This window comes from Hippocampus bargibanti, linkage group LG18 (assembly GCF_051943395.1).
Source record: "Hippocampus bargibanti isolate YZ-2025 linkage group LG18, ASM5194339v1, whole genome shotgun sequence".
NCBI classification, from domain to species: Eukaryota; Metazoa; Chordata; class Actinopteri; order Syngnathiformes; family Syngnathidae; genus Hippocampus; species Hippocampus bargibanti.
This window is the reverse complement of record NC_142751.1, coordinates 7,200,635-7,223,860: the sequence shown is the minus strand read 5'-3', so window position 1 is coordinate 7,223,860 and position 23,226 is coordinate 7,200,635. Positions and strand designations below refer to the sequence as shown.

Below are 23,226 nucleotides of genomic sequence, written 5' to 3'. Positions count from 1 at the left end.
ATGCAGCAGTCAGGCGGGGGGGGGGGGGGAGTAAACATTAAAGAGACAGGCAGACGACAGAGAGAGTGAGAAAACACACACACACGAAAGGGAGACGACTGAGCTTGAAACAAAAAACAAAAGTGAAAAAAAGTGAAATGGTGAGAAAATGGATAGAAAACAGTGAAATTTGGACTTGTTTCAACTTTTGATAGTTCAAAAGCAGAGTGTAGACTGGAAGGTTTAAATATCCCATCAATCAGGCTCCACAAATAACCCGCACAAGCCATCTGTACACTTGATGCAAAAAGATATCAACCCAGCTAAACAGAACACAAATGTTGAGGAAAAAGGTAAAATTATCGCAGAGAAAGCACCTCCAAGGGATCATTCCTCAAGATGGTGAAAGAAGGCTATATTCCTCAAGTGTTTAATGCTGATGAAACCGGCCACTCCATTCCATCAATCCATCAACGACCATCACAAAGGTAAATAAAACAACGTTATTATATAGTACAGCTTATTTCTTCAATTATAATACCATAGCACATTTATTATACATAAAATAAGGTATATTTTGTGTAGTTTGAAGACTTAGAAAATTGGGTTTTATGAGGACCTGGGAACGGATTATTTTCATTTGAATGGTTTTCTATGGGAAATTAATATTTGGGATACACACGTTTCACCTTACACTGTCTGGGAACCAATTGAGTTCATAAGCCAAGGTATCACTGTATATGTATTCTTTCTCTGCAGCCCAGTACCAAATGACCCACAGACTGGTACCGGTCCACGGCCCTGAGGTTTGGGATCACTAATGTAAATTATGACCCAACCAAGGGAAAAAAAATACCCATTAAGAAAAGACATTCATTTAATCTTTGTCTGATATTTATATATGTTTCGTGACTTTAAACTAGGAACGCTGCAAAAAAGAAAGTTTGGCAAAACATTATTCACTGTTGTTGTCGGGGGTCTAATGCCTCTGACAAGGTCTTTCAACGAACAAAAGTTTCTCTCACGTGGACATGCATGACTGGGACCCTCCTCTGGATCAAGCCCGGAGATGGAGCTTGTTGGTCATCTGTCTTGTTGGTGGCCCGTCTTTTAACAACTTGGGCTGTCGGAGCACAGCTGGAAGAGTCAAGGTGGGTCCACCCTGCACATAGGCTTCATATATAGTCCATGTTTGAGAAACAATGGTTCAGGAAAATTCTGCAATTGCCAACATTAACTGGAGATTTGTGCCCATAATAAATCTGGAGAGCAACATGTGCCACTTGTGAAATCTTGACCCATTCATTTGTCACTGTGCCCTAATATGTTTATGATTGAATTGCATGCCGGGAGAACTTAAAGTCCATTTCTTATCTTTTAAGAAGGAACATAATGACAATGAGACAAAAGTCGGCTTCAGGAGATGTCAGTCAGAACCTGTCAGACTGTGCCCCGAGCTGCCAAGATGTGGTGGAAGGAGATAATGATTGTACATAACAGAACCACAGCCCTCATATTGGCTTTCTTTCTGCACTTTGGTAAGTCAAGTACGCTAAATAGTTCAGAAAGTGAATTTACTGTATATGACTTTTATTTGCGGGAATGAAAAATGATGTTAAGTATTTCATCAACATCAAATCAAAGTGTTTAACTTGGTGCTGATGATCATGCTTGAAGGGACATATACAGATATTTGTCTAGTTTTAGTAGTACTAAACATCAGACTTGATCTTAGTTTTACTCCCTCGTGCTTTCTACTATCTTTGTGATTGCTTTATTTCCTGGAGGTTTATCTGATCTAATCAAATATGAGAGTTGTCCATGTTTAGTGCTTTGTTACCGATTCGGCTGTTATTAAAGTGCAATATAAATCAATATGTATTGTATTGCATTGTATTGTATTGTATTGTATTGTATTGTATTGTATTGTAAAGTATTATTTTTTTCAGGCTTAGCAATGTAAACTATAGCGATGATCAATAATATAAACAGGTCTCTTCGCGGTGTGGTGATGTTCTTTTAATGTACTGCACTTTTACAAACACAGTTTTAAGTTATTTACGCATTGTTAGCATATCAGCAAAATTAATTTTATTGCTTTGGAAAGAACAATATCTATTTGGAAAGAACTATTCTATGCTATAAAAGATAAAAAACCTCATGAAACTTTTAATTATGTTTCAGTCATCACATATAAGTTTAAAAACAATTCAAAAAGGTTCTGACGATAGATTTTTGTCCAAAGTGGTCTCCAACAATTCTGATTTAGAGACCTTTGAATGGACAATTGGCATTTTACCCCCATTAGCTTGATTACTTTCCCTGTGACCTTTGAGCCGGCTGCAAAGAACTGTGCCATAAATGCTGACAGTCATTAAATTAGATAAGACCTGGCTGAATGAATGAATGAAGCAGAATGCAAATGCATTATTGATTTTACAAACCGAAGCAACTCCTTGATTAAAATATATACTAACATTGACCCTTCAAGGTAATTTGAACAATTAAAAAAAACATGCGTAAAGCGACTGTCCAATTTTCAGCATGGGCTGCAGATCCAGTTGAATGAATGCTATCCTCTTCCTTTTTTTTCAGCTGCCTCCCATCCATGTCTCAGCCCAGAGAGGCGATGCGACTTTGTGTGTGACTGTTTGGATTGCGGTGATGAACAGGACTGTGGTACGGTTCTTGTCCCTAAAATCTCCTAATGTAACAATATGTTACATTGAAATAAGTGCAATTAGTCTGTTTATTCCTTCCAAGGTTACAGAGGGAAGGGTTTCCAGTGTGACTTTGAGGACTCAGGAATATGTGGATGGAAGGACCAGTCCTTGAATGCAGCATACAGTTGGGAATGGCGTCAGAGAGGTGACACGCTGATGGGAAGTGGGCCATCCTCTGACTTTACCACTGGAACTGCCTCAGGTACGGATTATATCAAGGCTGTCAAACTCATTTTTTGCCGTGGGCCACATTGTAGTTGCGGTTTCCTCTCGGGGGCCGTTATGAATTTGTGGAAGCCATTAAAATGGGTAATCCCCTCCACATATTATACATAGAGCACAAAAAAATTAATGAATAACTTGTTTTCAAATTTGAAGTAAAAAAATAATGACTGTTATTGTGGTTTACATGGGACAATTTGACATTTTGTTTCAGACTTTATCAAGCATCATGGAATTTTACAAGTTTACTTGTTTTTGCTGGCCAAATAAAATGATGTTTGCGGGCCAGATTTGCCCCCTGGGCTTTGACTTTGACACCTGTAGATTATATCAGTGGAACTTCAGAAAAAAATAAAGCTCCGCACCATGTTCCAACTTGTCGTGACAAAGACGTTAGAATGATGAAGATGAAGTAAACATTGGTTTTCACCGGGTACTCTGGTTTCCTCCCACATTGATAAATATGTGTGGCAGGTTAATTGTGCACTCCAAATAGTCCCTAAGAGTGATTTGAGCATGAATGGTTGTATTTATTTATTTCCCCTGCAATCAACTGGTGACAGTGTATTCCCCGCTTACTGCCCAAGAACATCTGGGACATTTTGCGCAGTAAGCGGGGCGACCCTTGTGAGGATAATTGTTGCTCCACAATATTTTGGAACATGTGTCTTGTCTGTTTGGATTGGATTTGCCTTTATTAGTCTCGCAGTGGAGAAATTTACATTTCACAGCAGCAAACTATTAAAAGAAACTTTTGAACTGCTGATTACTGTATTTTCCATATGTAAGGCGTACCGGAGTATAAGGCGTACCTTCAATGAATGACAAAAGTTTCCCAAATATAGTATGTAAATAGATATGTTTCCGAAATATAAGGCACACCGCATTATAAGGCGCTACAGTAGAGGCTGGGGTTACGCACTATTTATTCTACAGGGGGAAATTTAGTCGGTGGCTGCTGACAGTAGTTGCCAGACCTGTTGTCACTCAATATTACTTCATTAAAAGTCACACCCGCGTATAAGACACAGGGTCCTCTTTTAAAGAAAATTAAGACTTTTGGGTGTGCGGAAAATACGGTAATTTTGAGGTTTGGAGGTTCAGATTCACACCGTATCACCCTAAGCTTTCACTTTTACATTGTCTTCTCAAAAATGTAGTCTGATGTGATTTCCCGTAATATTGTTAATCCATTTTCCAATTAATGGTAAAGTCAATAAAAACAAAAGTGACTGAATTCTGAAATAACACAGCATTGTATGAACTATCATAAAAGTTTTATGTGAGAATGATTTAATGTGCACTTTCCATCTAGGTTGGTTTTTGGGTGTGACAGAGGTGAAGTCCGAAGGGTTCAAAACTGCAGTCCTTGTGTCACCAAAGATGCAAGAGGCCTCACCAACATGTCGTCTTCGTCTTCGATATTTCCTGTGGGATTCAGGTAAGCAATTGGTAGTTCTTTCAGAGCGGTAGGCATTTTGAGTGCATTATAGTGGGGTGCGATAGGGTAACCTCACAGTTTCGGTATGGATGTGACATCACCATAGGTCAAACAGGACTCGGCTCCTCTCCACTCTTGGCATCTGTCGTCCAGCAAGACACCGAAATGGCCGTCGTGTGGCGGCCTGAAACCACCAGCTTTCGAGGATGGAGGGAGGCCACCGTCTTTCTGGGCCGTATCGCCGCGCCCTTTCAGATCCATCTTCACTCGAACCGCCTCGAGGGGAGGAGAGGAGATGTTGCAGTGGACCAGTTGGAATTTTTGGACTGCGCTTTGCCCCGTGAGCACCCTAATGAAATATGTGCAGTATTGTCGAGATTTGACTACGGTGTGGTCATATATAAATGGCCACCCTTGCAATTGTTCACTGTGGGCGGGGCTGCTCTGGCTTTACAGCACACCGCAAAAAAAAAAAAACACAAAGAAATGTGAAATTACCGCCACACGGACAATATTTACAATCTAGTATATGATTTTATTTGTTTGTTGTTGCCCCTTCCTTATTTCTCCAGTGCCACTATCTGCGAATGAGTGTCCAGCTGAAATGCTGCAGTGTAAACGCGGCGGCTGTGTCGCCCAACGTCAAGTATGTGATGGCACGGATGACTGTGGCGACTGGACCGATGAGGAAAACTGTGGTGAGTAAACACAAATAAAGGACATCCCAAATGGACATTCCAATGTTGCGTATCATTTTTAAAGAAACGAGTCTCCTGCCTTTGCCTTTTAGATTAGATTAGATTAGATTAGCCTTTATTAGTCTCACAGTGGAGACATTTACATTTCACTGCAGCAAATTTACGAAAGGAAGAGTAAAGGAAAAGAAGTACAAAAACAAAATACAGGAGCAGTTGTAAAGGCAGCCATATCTTTGAAACCATTTCTCGGTTTGAAAATAAACATTCACTTGTCTGTCCACATAACCTGAGCTTTCTCCATAATGACCGAGGAAATTGTATTGCGCGAGAGCAACGATGTACCGTATTTTCCGCAGTATAAGGCGCACCCCAATTAATAGTGTATTAAAATGTATTTTTTTCATATACAAGGTGCACCGGACTATACGGTGCACCTTCAATGAATGAAAAAAAGTTTTCCAAATACAGGTGACATGACTGAGTTCCGTTCCGACCAAACAGTCGTAAGTCAAAATGGTCGTAAATCGAAATCCATTTAAAATGTTGAATAGAGACTCAGAGGCTAAATTACTCGCAAACTCCCCCCTCTGGTGCCGTCTGTGCGAGAGTGAGATGCTGGCTGGCTGGTCAAAATTGTCGTACGCGTTGCTTGCCTGCTAACACGTTGCGGTGCCAGGCGTCAAATTAAAATTTGAAAAATAGGGTCTAGAGGTCATGGTCGTAAGTACCGGTGGTCGTAAATCAAGCCGGTCGTAAATCGGATGTTACTTGTGTAATATAGAACTATATCAAAGTTTTCCAAATATAAGGCACATCACATTATAAGGCGCTACAATAGAGGCTGGGGTTACGCATGACGTCTTTTACAGGGGGGAATTGAGTGGGTGGCTCAATATTGTTCACATATAAGGCGCACCTGCGTACAAGGCGCAGGGTCATCTTTTAAAGAAAATTAAGGCTTTTAGGTGTGCATTATGGACCGGAAAATATGGTAAATGTTAAAACTTATTGATATAATTGTGTGTGTGTGTGTGCGTGTGTGTGCGTGTGTGCGTGTGTGTGTGTGCGTGTGTGTGTGTGTGTGTGTGTGTGTGTGTGTGTGTGTACGCGTGTGTACATGGGTGCATGTGCATGTGTGTGCAGAGGGATATCGGCGCTGTGATTTTGAGAATGATGTGTGTGATTGGGACCTCAGGTCATTGTCCGATCTCAAATGGGTAAGGACCAGTCAAGAAAACATCTCAGATCCTTTGAAAGGACCAGGACGGGATTATTCCAAAAACAGCGTATCGGGTACGACTAATTATAATTGTTTTTTCAACGACATTTTTGCAGCACAATGTCATGTACTAAATGAAAATGAATTAATTTGAAAATGAAAATGAAATGAATTAAAGTTATATTGAAGTTAATGTGTATGGCAGGTCACTTCTTGTATGTCACTGTTCCTGATGGTGGGCTGAGAAAGGATTGGGCTGCATTCCAAAGTCCTCCGCTAGAACCCACCAACAGTACTCATCCGTGCAAGGCAACCCCACATCTTCTCTTCAATTGATTTTTTTTGCTGGGCGTTGTGGGGGTGTACTATTTACGTTTGTGTGATTTGTGAAACCGTTCACTTCCTGCTGTAGATGGTCATGTACACACACCAGTTTGGACCGAGGTCTGGCGGACTGACTGTGCTGGTGGCTGATAAGAGCATTTCAGTAGCATGGAAACGGGTTGGAGCTTTGGGTGATGTTTGGGTCAAGGCTGAAGTGGAAATTGTCAATAACTCCACATTTCAAGTAAGTGTTGATCACACACACAAAACACATTTTTTTTTGTTGTTGTTTGTTTGTTTGTTTGTTTTTTTTGGGGGGGGAACGTTTGTAGACAACGTTTTTTTCTCATTCATCTTCTGAACCGCTTATTCCTCACTAGGCTCGCAGGGGGTGCTTGAGCCTATCACAGCTGTCTTTGGACAGTAGGCAGGGGACACCCTGAATCGTTTTCCAGCCAATCGCAGCACACCCAGAAATGAACGACCATTCATGATCGCAATCATACCTAGGGTCAATTTGTAGTGTTCAATCAGCATGCTATGCATGTTTTTGGAATGTGGGAGGAAAACGGAGAACCCGGAGAAAACCCACGCGGGCCCGGGGAGAACATGCAAACTCCATACAGGGTGGCCAGAGCACCCAGTTTTATTTATTTTTTCTTTATTGAAAACTTTTCTTCAATATTGACACTTTCATTGTCCTCTCATCTTCAAGATTCTGATCATGGCGGCTATCAGAGAACTTGCATACGGAGGTGTCGCTATTGACAACATTGTGTTGTCCCCTGAATGCCGCCGATCAAATGGTAATACAATATAGAATACAATACATATTGATTTATATAGCGCTTTAACAACAATGGTGACAAATGTCATTTTTATCGGTCTACGTAATCCAATTGTATTAAGAAATATCCAGCAGCTCATGTATTTTGTTTTTTCTACTTTCATTCCTTTCATCACTTTGCTGCTGGGAAGTGTAAATGTCTCCACTGTGAGACTAATAAAGGCATATCCAATCCAATCCAATATAATCTTTTTGTTGACGACTTCCGGAGTGACCTAACACCACTTTGTTTTATCAGAAAGTATGTGGTTGGAGAAATTTCCTAAATCTCCCAAGGACCCTTGCACCGTGCCTGAAAAGATGTGTGACTTTGAAAATGACTGTGAGGGAGCACAGGATGAAGCCGCGTGCGGTGAGTTTATGAAACGTGTATCAACTGGTCTAAACACAGTGTCTTGCCCTCCAACAAACCTGTCCTTGAGCAGGAACAGTCCTGCGTCCTTTTATTGCACAAATATGGTATGCAGATAATTGCGTCCGCACGCATGGGATTCTTAGATTCTTTTTATTTCCATCTCAATGAAAAGTATGAAAAAAAGCGCACACGGGAGCCTTGTGCTGAACATGTCTGGGCTCATACTTCTGAGGTTTGAATATCCACGATGGCCTTCCTGCTACATTACCAAAATAATTAATTTTATTTAATAATTTATATTATTTATTTAATATATATTTTTTTATAATTGATTCGATTTTTACAAGCATGTCATCGTGAATTGGTGGTTATGATCCGGACTCATAAAATGGAAAAAAGTAATCCATATTCATAGAATTATGATGCTAAGATGATTGTCTTTGTCACAGGAGACTTCTCATACAGTAAAGGCAGCTCAGGCTGGACAGACACAAGCATTGGGAGTCAAGGTTGGGCACTTCACCAAAATTCCACAGCAAAAGGTACAGATGGACACTGATCATTGGTTTATTCGCATTTTTCACGTAAAACATCCATACTTATAAACATGTTTGTTTTTATATTTGGCAGAAGATTATTTATATGTGACTGAGGCCCCAGGCCAGCAGCTGACTGAGGCACAGACCCGCACGCCTCTACTGGGGCCATCTGGCCCCGCTTGTAACTTACAATTTGATTTTGCACTTACTGGAAATCCAGCTCACATTGGTACGATCATGAATTCACCATGATGATTTATGAGCCCCCCCGCCTTCACGGTATACAAGCATCAATCATTTGACTCGTGTGACTGCAGGTGACCTATCAGTCAGGGTAATAGACAGCCTGTTGGGTGTGCAGCCGAAACTATGGGAGTTTAGTGGCAAAACTGGAACGGAGGAGGCAGCATGGCAACCGGCAGTGGTTGCCATCGGAGCCAGGAAACATCGCTTTCAGGTGCTTGTTTTTATATGTAGTGGTAAAAAAAATGAAAGTAAATGCCCTACTCACAAAAGGTTCAGTGTACTTGGCTTTCGAGTGAAGTATCTGGTTGAACCTAAAATGCATTGTAACCCCAAAAAGGGTTATTTGACTCCGTATGTATGAAAAAGAATGAAATTGTTTGAAAGACTTTTCGCCTTGGCTCATCTTCATCTCCTTTCTCCATCAGTTGGCATTTGAATCTCGTGCTGTGAAACTGCATCCTTGGGCCAAGATTCAAGTCAAAAACGTTCACTTCACTGGTTGCCATGCCAGCTATTTTCCCTCGTATTCAACAGGTAACCTATCATTTAAAAAGCCTCAAACATATTGGTTCATAACCCATTTTTGTTTTGCATGGTTATCGGGAAGCGCTGACGTGTAACTTTGAGGATGGACTATGTGGGTGGCACCAGGACAACAGTGACAACTTTGACTGGACACTGGTTAATGGAATGGACCACACCATCTGGTTTGGTATGCACATTTAACGGTGCAAGAGGATGATACTGTTTTTTTTATTTATTTTAATAATTCTTTCACCTCCCAGGTGCGCTTTCATAGAATCCCTCTTTTCATAGGTAAAAGTCTTGTCGTGAACATGTGGAGTTCCTCACTGCGTGGTGCTTTTGGACGTTTACTGTCATTGCCACTCGTACCAAGTCATACCGAGCACTGCTTTACCTTCTTCTACAAAATCTACGGGCCAAACATTGGTGAGGTACTGAGCCAGGACTGGATTAGATTATTAAATTAGATTTATTAGTCTCAATGGAGAAATTGACATTTCACTGCAGCAAAATAATGAAAGAAACAGAAAAATCTTACATTGACAAAAAATGTTGAATGCATGGTCAACCTGTCACTCTAAAAACCGGTGATATGTAAAAAAAATAACTCAGGTTGAAAAAAATACATAGTATATACTTTTACTGAAAATATATATTTTTTTATTTCGGGCGTATAAAGCGCATATTATTGGTGCATTATGTCACAAAGAGCCTCGAAATGATCAAAATGGCTTTTTCATCTCTTAGGGAGTCTCAATGTAAAGTTATTTGATAAAAATGGTTATGAGAAGTTGCTGTGGACCCGAAGTGGAGCTCATGGCAACATGTGGCATGAAGCTCACTGTCCAGTGCCACACCAATTCACCACATATCAGGTACGCTGCAACACCAGCATCTTGAAAAATGATTACTCGTGATAAGTCACTTTTTAAATGATGTCACCTTGTTATTTATTGACTCTACCCACAGTTGATGTTTGAAGCTGTACGCTCGGGTTTTGATGGCCAGGTGGCTATAGATGATGTGGCGCTGGTGGCCAAACCCTGCTCATTGCCAAGGTTGTGTTCTTTTGAGGGCCAACAGTGTGGTTACAGCAGTTCTGGTCATGTTTACTGGGTCCTTAGCAACGGACAAACTCCAATAGTGACGGCACCCAAAACCGATCACACTCTGCAGACAGAACTGGGTAATAAAAATGTGTTTGTTTATACACATATATAGACGTATATATTGTACATTAACTACATTCATAGTCGTGGCTGTTTGGCTTCATCAAGAAATGACAATATAGAGCATAGCAACAATATGTACTTTGGATTGCAGTGAATTGGCAAAAAGATAAACACTTAAAGGACAGCCGATGTCTCCGGACAAGTTGTGTCCATAATTTGTAAAATGGCTTCAAATGACTTCTACTGAGCGTATTTTACAAAGATTCCACCGCTATATTTTACGTTTAAAGGCTCGCACTGAATATTCAGGAAGTCTTGTTTTTGAGTTAGTGACGAGTCCGTACGTGACGTCACTAAAGCAACGCCCCTGACCGAAAAAAAGACACATTGTAGCAGTCCTTCCATCACGTCAATGTATTTTGCTGTACTTGTTTGGTCTGAAAACCTCGTGTTGCACCAAAAAGCTGCCATAAGAGGGCGACCAAGCTCCATGGAAGGAATTTATCAGCCTGTGGAAACGGGCTGACTAATTCCCTGCACGGCTTTGTCGCCATTTTCTGCCTCCCTTGTTGCGACATTTCCCACCCCTGATGCCTCAAAATGACACAGAATAAATTATTTAATCGATTGCAAACATGTATGCTTTGTTCTTCAGAACTATTTGAATCATATTCATAACTGGATGTGTAACAAGAAAGCATCTTCTCAGAATCTGAAGCCATTGCTTTGATTCTCTAGCAATGCAAGACGTCTTGGCGTGACGTCACAAACTGAGGGCGGCACTATCTGAAAGTGGCCAATTCGCAGCTCAATTTTTTTGCAGATTTTGGACACTTTAAGTCCTTTATTGGTGTTTTGCATGTGAATAAAAATATCGTACTGCGTGTTTTGGGTATTTTAGATGCCATAAAACGTTTTTCTGATGTCAGTTAGGAAACAAAAAAGTGACGCCGGTTGTCCTTTAATGAAAGACAGTGTATGATATTTTGCTTTGTGTTTATGCTAGGTTCCTACATGATGGTTAATACTGGAAGAAGCGTTCTTCCCGCTGGGGCTATCACCACCCTCACATCACCTTTTCGTATTGGAAAAGCTCACACTGAGTGTCTGAATTTCTGGTATCACATGGGAAGCGAGAATCCTGGTGAGTTACCCGAACGCAACGTGAGTGACAGACAGATTCAGAAACGATATCACACCATTTTTTTGCAGGTTCTCTGTCGGTGTATATGAAGCCAACGGAGGGTGATAGAGTCAAGATCTTTACCAACGATCTGTACCAAGGAGACGTTTGGCGCCATGGATATGGCAACATCTCCAGCAATCTTATGGACTGGCAGGTAGAATGTGGTGGTATTAAAATCATTGAAGTGTTTGGGGGAATATATTGGATTGGATTAGCCTGTATCAGTCTTGCATTGGATACATTTACATTTCACAGCAGGAAAGTGATGAAAATAAGAAGTCGAAAAACAAAATACAGGACCTACTATAAATGCAGCTTGTGGCACCATCTTGAAGTCAAAACAACAACAAAATAACAAATAATGTGACACAACACAAAATACAACCCTAAGCATTTCCTCCACCATCTTTGTTGTATAAAACAGTTCTAGATGAAAGAGGAGAGGAGCAAAGCGTCTTTTTCAAAATTGAATCAGGCCTCCGTCTTGAGCTCTCCATTGTTAATTACTGTCGAGTCGAGATGTAAAGGTGCAGATAACGTGGGCATGGGTGCCATTGAATACAAAAGATGGTTGGTCAGGTCCATCACCGACAGTTTTGTCTTGGGCAAACTTGTCTTTAGGCCAAGCTTTTTGGACTCCTCACCAAACACTCTGAGGCCCTCACGAAGCCAATTAGTGCATTGATGGTCTATCGGAAACAGCAGAATCTCAAATAAATTAGTGCCATACACAAGACTAACAATGAAATATAACATTCTTAACAAGTTGCGGTTACAAGAACAGTTTCTCTTCCTAACAATTCACCATTCTTGTCCCAGTGAGAAACGTTCTCATCAAAACTACAAACAATAATCCTTGCTTTATATTTGTTTAGTTGGTTGATGACACAATTTAGTCCAGTTGTTATTTGAGCAAAGAGTGTGAGTTCCTCCATGTCACTTTAGGACCTCCATATGAATGCATCTGATCATTTTTGCCATTTTTATATTGCTTATGTGTTGCCAGCTGCAGTTTGAGGTCATGGGAAGAGGTGGCAAAGACACTCATGTCGCGATTGATGATATTTTCCTTTCTGCTCATCCATGTGAAAATCAAGGTTGGTGGGTTCATCAGCCCATACGTTTTGGAGCTCTTGATTCCAGGTTTCGCGAAATGGAAACTGTTTTCTTTGTCTGGTTTTCATGCTACAAACAGATGCTTGTGTTGGTGTTGTCTTAGGTTCAAAGTGTAGTCTGGAGAAAGGAATGTGTGCATGGAGTAACACGCAAGATATCATGCGAGACCAACTTGATTGGGTGTTGACAAGTCACGAAAAAGAGTTGCACTATTTTACACCGTCAGAAGATCACAGTCTTGGAACGGAGAAAGGTCAAGAGCGGAACCAAATATCGGTCATATTTATATATTTCCTCACAAATATTAATCAAAGGACTGGGCCAGCACAGCTCCATTTCACAATGAGAATCCTAAGATCTCTGTTTTGCAGGTCACTTCCTGTTCATTCCCAATAGCAACCGGACAGCGACCAATCAGAAGGCTCAACTGATGAGCCCTCACCTGCCCCCAACCAAAGGCACTTGTCTGAAATTCTGGCTCTACAAACAATATTCAGGTAAGAACCAAATTTTGAAAATAACTTAATAAGAGTAAGCATGAATTGTTGTTTGTCTCGGTGTGACCTCCGGCTGGCAACCAATTCAGGGTGTCGCCCGCCTCGTGCCAGAGGACGGCTCGAATAGGCTCCAGCAACCCCGCGACCCTAATGAGGATAAAGTGGTCTGGAAGATGGATAGATGTTTTAACTTGATTTTAACAGAATTAGCAGGCATAAATGTTCTTCTTTGAAACACTGAAATTATCTTTACAAATCTGATGCTTCCATTTCTATTCTGAGTATGCTAATTCGGGTGGCTAATATATTCATGGAATTGATTCTAGTCTTGAGACTTGCTTTATAACAGGCTTTGTGTTTTTTTCTCCCCATTTTGTAGCGGGCAGCCAACTGAAGGTATGGACATTGTCCAAAGGTCTTCTCAATGAGCAGCTCGAGGTCAACCAACTATGGGGACCATGGAGACGCTACGACATTGACATTGTTTCCACCGAAGAATACCAAGTTAGTCACTCATGTTGTATACATTTTCGGCCCTGTTGTGACACAAATAGCTATCCATTCCGTTACTTTGCCAGATTGTGTTTGAAGGAATCAAGGGTGCCTTGGGTGTCTTGGCCCTGGATGACATTGAGTACACCGTTGGGGTCAACTGTGCTAAAAAAGTCACAGATGGAGCATTATGTAAGCCATATTGCAGATTGTTTAGCACAAGTCAGAGTTGTGCATGTGTGCATGTTTAATTTTCAACCCAAAATGATTGCAAAAAAAAAAATCATCACATTTCCTCTGCAGCATCAAGCAAGCCTAGCAGCGCAGGAGGGATTGCAGCCTCAGTCATTGTGGTCCTCCTGCTGATTGGCACCTTGGTTGCCCTCTTCATTTACTATCTGCGGACTAAAATGAAGGTCGAGGCTTTGACTGACCCGTCATCGTCACCATCTCCCGAAGGTCACACTGGTTTCCGTAACTACAACTATGAAGCAGATCTTTCAGTAAGTTTGGTAATGGAACCCTAAAATGGTCTCACTCTGTAAAGCTCCATCCATCCATCCATCCATCCATCCATCCATCCTTCTTCGATTTCCGTTGATTCGTTCATGTTCCTTGTATAAACAGGGAGACCACGTCAGAGTCACACCTGCACAAACCCACCCAGTGGCAGCTGGGTTCAACAATGTTTCTGTGAGTGTCTCGAGCTACAAATGCGTCTTTGCAATACTGTATGTGCACTGTTCACTTGGTCACAATACTCTATTGTGTGTGCAGGTCTCTTCCAGAGAGAGAGAGGTGGCCTGATCAAGAGGGGGAAAAATGGTCCCCACCGCCTATTGGTGGCCTTGTGAAATTTAGGCGATATCACAGCAGAAGAACTGCTTGTGTCGACCTTACATCACACACGTACAGACAGACACTCACATATATACACACACACACACACACACACACACACACAAATATAGTGATGTCAGCAGCCGGACCGATGGAGGTCCAAGTAGGGCGAGGTTATGTTTCCTGGCTGGAAATCTATTGGAGCTCTTTTAAAGATAGAAAGCACCTGCTTCTTTAAGCCTGGAATGACATAGGAACACCTTAATGACGTTATGGACTAGTAGCTGAAAGCGCAAAAGAGTTCATAAGGCTGAGAACTATGTTCATGGGCATCCACCTGGAAGGATCAGAATGACAAAGCTCTTTAACACGGGCAATTCTAAATTGATAGAGTGACCTATCGGGGAAAGAAAAGAACGAATACTTGTCAAGAAGCAGGTTTTGGAAGGATAGTTTACATGCTTCAACCTGTGGAACTAATGAATAGATTAAATTTATGAGCATTGAAAAGTATTTACGTGTCTTTTTAAGGGATGAGCCAAAAATAACTCACCGTCCATGTTCTGATCTCCTGATCCCCACGGGGCTTGTGGGGCTTGTTGGAGCCTATCCTTGGCTGTCTTCGGGCAGTAGTTGAGGGACACCTTGAACTGGTTGCCAGCCAATCACAGGTTGTTTGTCATTGTGTGTATGATAGTTGTCCATGTCCACCACTTTGTATGCAGCATTGTCTGTTTGAAAGTGCTCCAGAAACACAGTTCAGTTGAGTTGAGAGTTGAGGTGTGTACCCTGCGATTCGCTGGCAACCATGACAATTGTGAGGATAAACCGATGAAAAAAAATCGATGACTGGATGGATGGCTGGTTTTTATCAAAGGGCATGACAACACAAGTATCACGCTGATTCCAAAAAAAGACTAAATAAACTTTTGCCCCATTAGTGGGTTTTTATTTAGAGCCTTCATGATCATGCCGGTATCCATCGAACTCTTGAGCTCGCTCCAACACGGTTTTTTATTGGCACCGTATTGCTGCTGGTGTAAAACACAAAATCCAATCTTGTGGTCGCTGCATGCAACGTAAAGCATTGCCAGGAAGAAGAAAAAAATACTCATTTTTTCATCACTGTAAAAACATCTCATACATTTGAGCTCCTCAGCTTGGATTTCTTGAAATGATTCGAGGTCAATGGGATTTTCTTAAACCAAAAGCAGGTCCGCTCCATTTCTGCATGAACATGCCCAACGAAACCATGAGTTCGACAGCATATATGGAAACAGTATTTTCAATTTGCGGCGTTGTTGGGGTTGGGCCTGAAATAATATTTTGGGGGCTCCTTAGTTTGGTTAGGGTACACTGTACATACATATCGGAAGAATCATTGGTGCAGAATCAAGTTTGGCGAAGTTGCTGATGTCTTAATGTGGTATTTGGCTTACTTGTTGACTTTCCATCATTATACTTGATTTAATTAAGGTTACTGAGCTGGAAGCCTTGACTCATCTGAACAACTCAAATCATCCGCTAATGTCAGCAGGGGCACCTGTCATGGGCGGTGGTATTGTTTGTCATGAGATCTTTTGGTCATCTAAGATAAACGTGTGATGAATGATTAGTTTATTTTCGCATGCCTACTGGAAGTTATTTTGTTCTTTTTTTCTGCTCATTGCTAAAATCCTAAATATACAATTGCTTTGTCTTCATTTTAGTCAACGGATTTGGGAAAAATATCTGTATTTCAAGAAGTTATATTTCAATGACATTTATATTATATCCTGCGATTCGCTGGCAACCACTTCAGGGTGTCCCCTGTCTACTGCCTGAAGACAGCTGGGATAGGCTGCAGCACGCACCGCGACCTCTGTGAGGATAAAGCAGATCACAAAATGGATGGATGTCTTTTAAAAATTCTCAAATGTTGTACACACACACACTTATGTCTGTCTGTGATGTCACACTATGTTGAACCAGATGACTGCAGATCATTTGCGGAGAGATAAATACCAAAAGCAGGTTTAGCCCTGTGCTGATTGAGAGCTGTCTGTCGGTAGCTGAAGTCACCTCCAACCAAGTAAGTTGCCTACTGTCTATAAAATGTATGCAGTATGACGATAGAATACAATCAATGCAATATATTTGAGTCTCCTATCAGAAGGGGAAAAAAGATGTCAGAAGGCTATAGAAGTAACGATGATTTTCCCCCCTTGATGGGTTATGACAAGTACGAGTATTTATAGCTAAACTATTTAACCGCTAAAATGGTATAATTATAATGAATCATACCAACCTAAAGATATGCATTTCGTTCTGTTTTTTGCAAAATAATGAACAGCTGTGGTTAAGTGACTCGTGAACATTCTGAACCGATCTTCTTTCATCAAGACAAAAAAGTGATACATTGCATTTGCACCAAGTTATAAAATGCATATGAGGATAAAAAACCTTTTTTCCAGATAAATATGACATCACCAAACAGCTCTTGTCTTAACAAGGCAGTGCGCGAGCTTTATATAAGGCTTCCTCAAGGAGGCAAAAGCCAGGTGACTTACATCTGGATTGATGGAACCGGGGAGGTGCTTCGCAACAAAACCCGCACACTGGCGACTGAACCAAAAAGTTTACAAGGTATTATAAATATGCTGTTTTAATGACAGTCAATGTCGCCACAATATTGTTTTTCTTTATTTATTTTTGGTTAAAGGGTATTTTAAGTGAGAGATTATTCCTGCAATTAATTAATGTTGTCAAAGAGGAGATGGTAAGTGTTTTGATCTCTAATGGAGAAATTGAATGATGGTATGATTAATCAATGACTTTATTTGATTTATTTGAGTTAACACTGTTGTTAATCTGATTTATCGCTGAATCTGATTACTGGTAGATATTCCTGAATGGAATTTTGATGGGTCAGGTACATACCAATCTGAGGGCTCCAATAGTGACATGTACCTCATCCCAGTGTGTATGTTTAGAGATCCATTTACTCTTGACCCCAACAAACTAGTCCTTTGTGAAGTTCTCAAGTTCAACCGCCTTCCAGCAGGTATTTTTTTAAACCTCATATTTGTAATTCTCCATATCCAAGCAGGAAATATGCACTGCGTTTGTATGTTTTATTTAGAAACAAACCATCGCATAACCTGCAAGAAAGTGATGGACCAAGTGAAAGAGCACCACATATGGTTTGGAATTGAGCAGGAATATACGCTAAATGGGGAAAATGGCCGTCCGTTTGGTTGGCCTCAAAATGGATTCCCTGCACCCCAAGGTAGGTATGTCAAAAAGACGTGATTGAAGCATGATCAGTAACCTGACAAAAGTTACCCACTGCCCCCTGTGAAAACACAATGGGTCATTGAGTACAACTGTATTTCTCCGGCTGCGTGAAAGCCAGCAACATAAACAACTCCAATTCCTGCAATATCCAATCTAAAAAAATATAAATACTTTTTACATTAATGATTCCAATAGTGAAGATTTCAGCTCATCAAAATATAGTGTGGGAAACGACAAGGGTAAGTTGTCGCCACGCCACACTGATAATTTCACCCCTGGAACACTTTTTTTCTTTTTCTGAACTCATTCAGTCCAGTGCCAGAGTTTTTTTTGTCATTTTCACTCAAATTGTAGGACCCACAGAATATTGAGTTTCAGACTACATAAACATTCAATGCAACCTTGCACTATCTTTTTTCATCAGAAAAAAAGAGTTCATTTCTAAGTTATTAGGGTCTGGAGTAATACGAGATGCAAGTGGGGGCAGCCTTACAAAAGGCAAGTGCTGCCCCCTCGTGGGAGGGAAATACATTGCCAGTGCTTTATCGGCACCCCCTGCCCCGCAAGAAAAAACAAAACCCGAACAAATTCGGGACTGGCGCTCCACGTCATATTTTCAATTCCAGAATAAAATTCGGGAATGGCAGTGAACGGTCGAATACATTTCATTCCCGACACCAGAGGGAGTTTGAGGGAGGTGAAGAAGCGTGTCCAGGCAGGCTTGAACGGCTGCAGAAAAATGTCAGGTGTGATGTGTGATAGAAGGGTATAAAACGGTGGTGAGACCAGCCATGATGTTTGGACTGGAGACAGTGCCACTGAAGAAAAGACACGAAGCAGAACTGGAGGGAGCAGAACTGAAGATGTTAAGGTTTTCTTTGGGAGTGACCAGGTTGGATAGGATCAGGAATGAGTATATCAGAGGGACAACTCATATTAGAGGCTTTGGAGAGAAAGTCAGAGAGGCCAGACAGAGATTGTTTGGACATGTCCAGAGGAGAGAGAGTGACTATATTGGGAGAAGGATGCCGAGCCTTGAACTGCCAGGCAGGAGACAGAGAGGAAGACTGAATAGGAGGTTTAATGTCAAAGAGGAGATGAAGGTAGCTGATGAGAGAAAAAAGGATGCACAAAACTGGGTGAGATGGAGGACACTGATTTGCTGTGGCGACCCCTGAAGGGAAAAGCCGAAAGGAAAAGAAGAAGACACCAAAGGGAGTTTGCAATTCTCAAAAGCAAATCACATGAAAAAGAAGCTGTGGCACAAGGCAAGCCAATTAGAAGCTATCCAAGTTACAAAGTAGCATCTGTGACGGGTGTCACAACAGTGACTGTCTTCATCTCCACGATGCTGCCGTATTAATGAAGACGAGACGCGTGGATGTGTCTTTTTATTTTTTATTTCTGCAACACAGTATGGCAGAAGGGATGGGTGAAGTCGCATGGGTTTCGTCTTGTGATTAACCTGAATCTCCCCAAGATTGTTCTCAAATGCAAAACATTGTAGATAACAAAACAGAATTAACGTGTGATTGTATAGTGGTTATTTACAGAAAAAGAGAATACAACACAAGTTCCCTGTTATTTACAAGATGTCCCTGAACGCATCATGGGCGGAGACTCGGCAGAACACGCGGTGCGCTTGTAATGGCGCCACCCGCCACGGACACTCACGGGCAAATGAAACACGACACAAGAAACTAAATATTGTTCAATAAAAACGAAATGAAACAATTATTACCTGCAACACAGTATGGCAGAAGGGATGGGTGAAGTCGCATGGGTTTCGTCTTGTGATTAACTGCGCAATAGAAAAGCACTATGAAGCACATGCGCTCCAAAGTTCCACTCGACAAAACGTGAAGTAAATAATGACACAAAAAGTAATCTGGACTCGAAATGAATAAGGGAACTAATTAGATAACACTAGACAGTACAAAAGGGGAAACAAAATAAGATATTGTCATGAAAATGCGCGTTAATCAAGACCAACAGAAAATTGCGACTCACCCTGAATCTCCCCAAGATTGTTCTGGAAACTATGGGCGGGACATAGTGCCACACTGTGCGCCGTTGCGTCACTTCCTTCATAATTTAATAATCTAAGCGCACAACTCCGTTACATACACCCCCCTTAAATTATGCAGAAGTGAGGCAACATACACACGGAAGACAACAGAAAGACCAACAGGCAAAATAGACAAGGTTATCGGGCAAGGATGTACAAAAATGCTGTCTAATTATGTCACTCATCTGACCAACTACGTCAGGTGACTGGAGTAAGGGATCTGTCGCCGGTGTGTCAGGGTCTGTGTGCTCGTCGGAGATGCACTGTACTGGGTCTGGGAAGGAACTCTGTCCCCACTAACATAAGTGGCCTCAGCTCGCACCTGCCCATTCCCCTCTGTACAAACTACATCACCCTGCATAGCACTACATAACTGTGACAGACTGGAGAAAGGTATCTGTTGCTGGTGTATCAGTTGTCTGTGCGCTCGTCGTAGATGCACTGCACTGGGTCTGGGAAGGAACTCTGTCCCCACTAACATAAGTGGCCTCAGCTTGAACCTGCCCATTCCCCTCTGTACAACCTACACCACTCTGGATTACACTACACAACTGTTACACGGTTGGGAAGCCTCTACTTCTAGCAACACACTCATTCAAAGGTGTGCTACTGGTTAAATGTAAGGAGCTCATTCTTAGACTTAACACATGAAAACACGTACATGAAAAAAAACACACTAATTGCAAAACAGCAGGTCAGACAATTAACACACTACATGTATTTCCAAAACGGGGGTCGACACACCGTCCACCGAGTGATGGGACTGCACAGCGTCTTCATTGTGCAGCATCGCGGTCCCGGTCCGAAGTGGAGAGTCACTTGTGAATCCGGGTCACGGCACCAATGTGACGGGTGTCACAACAGTGACTGTCTTCATCTCCACGATGCTGCCGTATTAATGAAGACGAGACGCGTGGATGTGTCTTTTTATTTCTTTTATTTCTGCAACACAGTATGGCAGAAGGGATGGGTGAAGTCGCATGGGTTTCGTCTTGTGATTAACCTGAATCTCCCCAAGATTGTTCTCAAATGCAAAACATTGTAGATAACAAAACAGAATTAACAACGTGTGATTGTATAGTGGTTAATTACAGAAAAAGAGAATACAACACAAGTTCACTGTTATTTACAAGATGTCCCTGAATGCATCATGGGCGGAGTCTCGTCAGAACACGCGGTGCGCTTGTAATGGCGCCACCCGCCACGGACACTCACGGGCAAATGAAACACGACACAAGAAACTAAATATTGTTCAATAAAAACGAAATGAAGCAATTATTACCTGCAACACAGTATGGCAGAAGGGATGGGTGAAGTCGCATGGGTTTCGTCTTGTGATTAACTGCGCAATAGAAAAGCACTATGAAGCACATGCGCTCCAAAGTTCCACTTGACAAAACGTGAAGTAAATAATGACACAAAAAGTAATCTGGACTCGAAATGAATAAGGGAACTAATTAGATAACACTAGACAGTACAAAAGGGGAAACAAAATAAGATATTGTCATGAAAATGCGCGTTAATCAAGACCAACAGAAAATTGCGACTCACCCTGAATCTCCCCAAGATTGTTCTGGAAACTATGGGCGGGACATAGTGCCACACTGTGCGCCGTTGCGTCACTTCCTTCATAATTTAATAATCTAAGTGCACAACTCCGTTACACATCTCTCAAAATTATTTGAAAATTTTATTGCTCTGCAGCAGGACTCGAACCGTGACCCTCCTGATCCAAAGCACCTTACACTGTTCACATCATTGAAGAGCAACATTGGCATGAAAAAAACGTTAGTATTACTTTTTTAAGGACCCTATTACTGTGGAGTGGGCGCAGACAAATCTATTGGACGAGACATTGTCGAGTGTCACTATAAGGCATGTCTCTATGCTGGGATCAAGATTTTTGGAACAAATGCTGAGGCTATGCCATCTCAGGCAAGTGTTGAAAAAAACAATTGGTGTTTCCGTGGTGATGAGTTATCTCCCATACCCACAGAACTTCATTGTCATTTGAACTTTTTTCAACTTTTCGACTTCAGTGGGAGTTCCAGGTCGGCCCCTGCGAAGGCATTGACATTGGTGATCAACTGTGGGTCGCACGTTTCTTGTTGCACCGTGTATGCGAAGATTTTGGGGTTGTTGCAACACTGGACCCCAAACCTATCGAGGGGAACTGGAATGGCTCTGGTTGCCACACCAATGTCAGCACCAAAAAGATGAGGGAAGAAGGAGGAATGCAGTAAGTAAACAGCTCTCCCCAATTACTGTATGATATCATTCAGATTAGGGTCAAAAGAAGTGGTGGGGCGTGTATGTCATCGCTAGGCCTTCAGTGGTGCTACATCTGTATCAATCCAGACTGAAAATAGTGTGTTGTGATTTACTACAGGTCCATTAGAGGGTACTGTTAGCCAGGAAGTAACTAACCGACCTTTCTTAATGATGTCCAGAACTCTGGCAACAAAAGATGGCTGAAATGTGATTGGTTAAAAGATTAAATATGAAAACGCACACCTGGAAGCTGCGCAGCAGTGGAAAAGTAATGAATGGAAGCTGAAAGACAATGTGGAATTATTTTATACAAATTCATGGACAAAATATCATTAACATCAATCCGTGATTCAGATATTTTTAGGGCAGCAGAGAAGGCTTTAGAGGCCTTCACGGTCCGCCGATGGTAAAAAGGCAGCGAAAAATAAGCAGCATTGAGATGAGTCAAGATTTTTGGCAGATAAAAGGAAAAATATATAGGTACACTACTGTATAAGCCAGGGGTGGCAAACTCTTTTATTCCTCTCTTGGGCCGTTATAAATATGGGGAAACCATTAGAATGCTTCATCTCCTCCACATATTACATACAGAATGCACAACAAATTAATGAATGACTAGTTTTCAAGTCTGAAGTCAAGAATAATCACTTTTATTGTGGTTTAAATGTGACGATTTAAAATTTTGGTTCGGGCTTCAGCAAGCATCATGGAAATTTACAAGTTTGGGCCGAATAAAATGATGTGGTTTGGCCAGATTTGGCTCCCCAGGACTTGACTTTGACACCTGTGCTATAAGCACTCGCAACAATTAATCACCTTTTCTCTCCTTTAATTGTGATTGACAGATACATTGAAGAGGCCATCGCGAAGCTGAGCAAAAGACACGCAGAGCATATTAAAGTCTACGACCCACATGGCGGTCAGGACAACGAGAGACGTCTCACGGGTCGTCACGAGACTTCCAACGTGAAAGACTTCTCTGTTGGGATTGCAAACAAAAATGCCAGCGTCTGTATTCCTCATCAGGTGTGTCAAGAAAATAAAGGGTACTTTGAGGACCGTCGCCCCGCAGCCAACTGCGACCCATACGTTGTGACCGAGGCCATCGCACGCACCTGCCTGCTTCATGATCATGATTATGACGATGATGATAATGAAACAAAGGGCAAATAAATATGATGGCAAGACTT

At 41.6% G+C, this 23,226-nt stretch overlaps 2 protein-coding genes across 4 annotated transcripts; both read left to right on the top strand.

Annotated features, from left to right (window-relative positions):
- Window positions 1-1,364: 1,364 nt before the first annotated feature.
- On the top strand, window positions 1,365-16,492 carry mamdc4 (MAM domain containing 4). Of its 3 annotated transcripts, XR_016118192.1 has the most exons (30): window positions 1,365-1,517; window positions 2,575-2,658; window positions 2,743-2,904; window positions 4,240-4,365; window positions 4,472-4,705; window positions 4,938-5,063; window positions 6,207-6,356; window positions 6,488-6,591; window positions 6,695-6,850; window positions 7,322-7,412; window positions 7,692-7,805; window positions 8,258-8,350; window positions 8,439-8,576; window positions 8,665-8,804; window positions 9,019-9,127; window positions 9,201-9,305; window positions 9,410-9,544; window positions 9,866-9,993; window positions 10,088-10,304; window positions 11,297-11,434; window positions 11,503-11,630; window positions 12,483-12,573; window positions 12,696-12,845; window positions 12,964-13,089; window positions 13,469-13,593; window positions 13,668-13,773; window positions 13,885-14,084; window positions 14,209-14,274; window positions 14,359-16,284; window positions 16,393-16,492. XR_016118192.1 is itself a non-coding variant. In XM_089019726.1 (29 exons), exons 1-29 carry the CDS (start codon window positions 1,403-1,405, stop codon window positions 14,386-14,388), a joined length of 3,684 nt encoding a protein of 1,227 aa, XP_088875852.1. In that variant the 5' UTR covers window positions 1,365-1,402; the 3' UTR covers window positions 14,389-16,469. The 3 variants fall into 3 exon arrangements, 2 of the variants coding, with proteins under 2 accessions (XP_088875852.1, XP_088875851.1); XM_089019726.1 differs by having other exon boundaries at window positions 8,442-8,576; window positions 14,359-16,469; XM_089019725.1 differs by having other exon boundaries at window positions 14,359-16,469.
- Window positions 16,399-23,226, top strand: LOC148884416 (glutamine synthetase-like). The gene is made up of 7 exons (XM_089019730.1): window positions 16,399-16,492; window positions 16,875-17,046; window positions 17,303-17,464; window positions 17,543-17,689; window positions 21,573-21,700; window positions 21,805-22,004; window positions 22,882-23,226. The coding sequence occupies exons 2-7, from the start codon at window positions 16,881-16,883 to the stop codon at window positions 23,207-23,209; spliced, it is 1,131 nt and encodes a 376-aa protein (XP_088875856.1). The 5' UTR covers window positions 16,399-16,492; window positions 16,875-16,880; the 3' UTR covers window positions 23,210-23,226.

Coding starts and splice junctions, on each gene's coding strand:
- mamdc4 (XM_089019725.1), top strand. CDS start 1,403: ATGTCAGTCAGAACCTGTCAGACTGTGCCCCGAGCTGCCAAGATGTGG. Junction 7,806..8,257: donor ACAGGATGAAGCCGCGTGCG/GTGAGTTTATGA, acceptor TCTTTGTCACAG/GAGACTTCTCATACAGTAAA. Junction 13,774..13,884: donor AGTCACAGATGGAGCATTAT/GTAAGCCATATT, acceptor TTTCCTCTGCAG/CATCAAGCAAGCCTAGCAGC.
- LOC148884416 (XM_089019730.1), top strand. CDS start 16,881: ATGACATCACCAAACAGCTCTTGTCTTAACAAGGCAGTGCGCGAGCTT. Junction 17,690..21,572: donor TGGATTCCCTGCACCCCAAG/GTAGGTATGTCA, acceptor TACTTTTTTAAG/GACCCTATTACTGTGGAGTG. Junction 22,005..22,881: donor AGGGAAGAAGGAGGAATGCA/GTAAGTAAACAG, acceptor TGTGATTGACAG/ATACATTGAAGAGGCCATCG.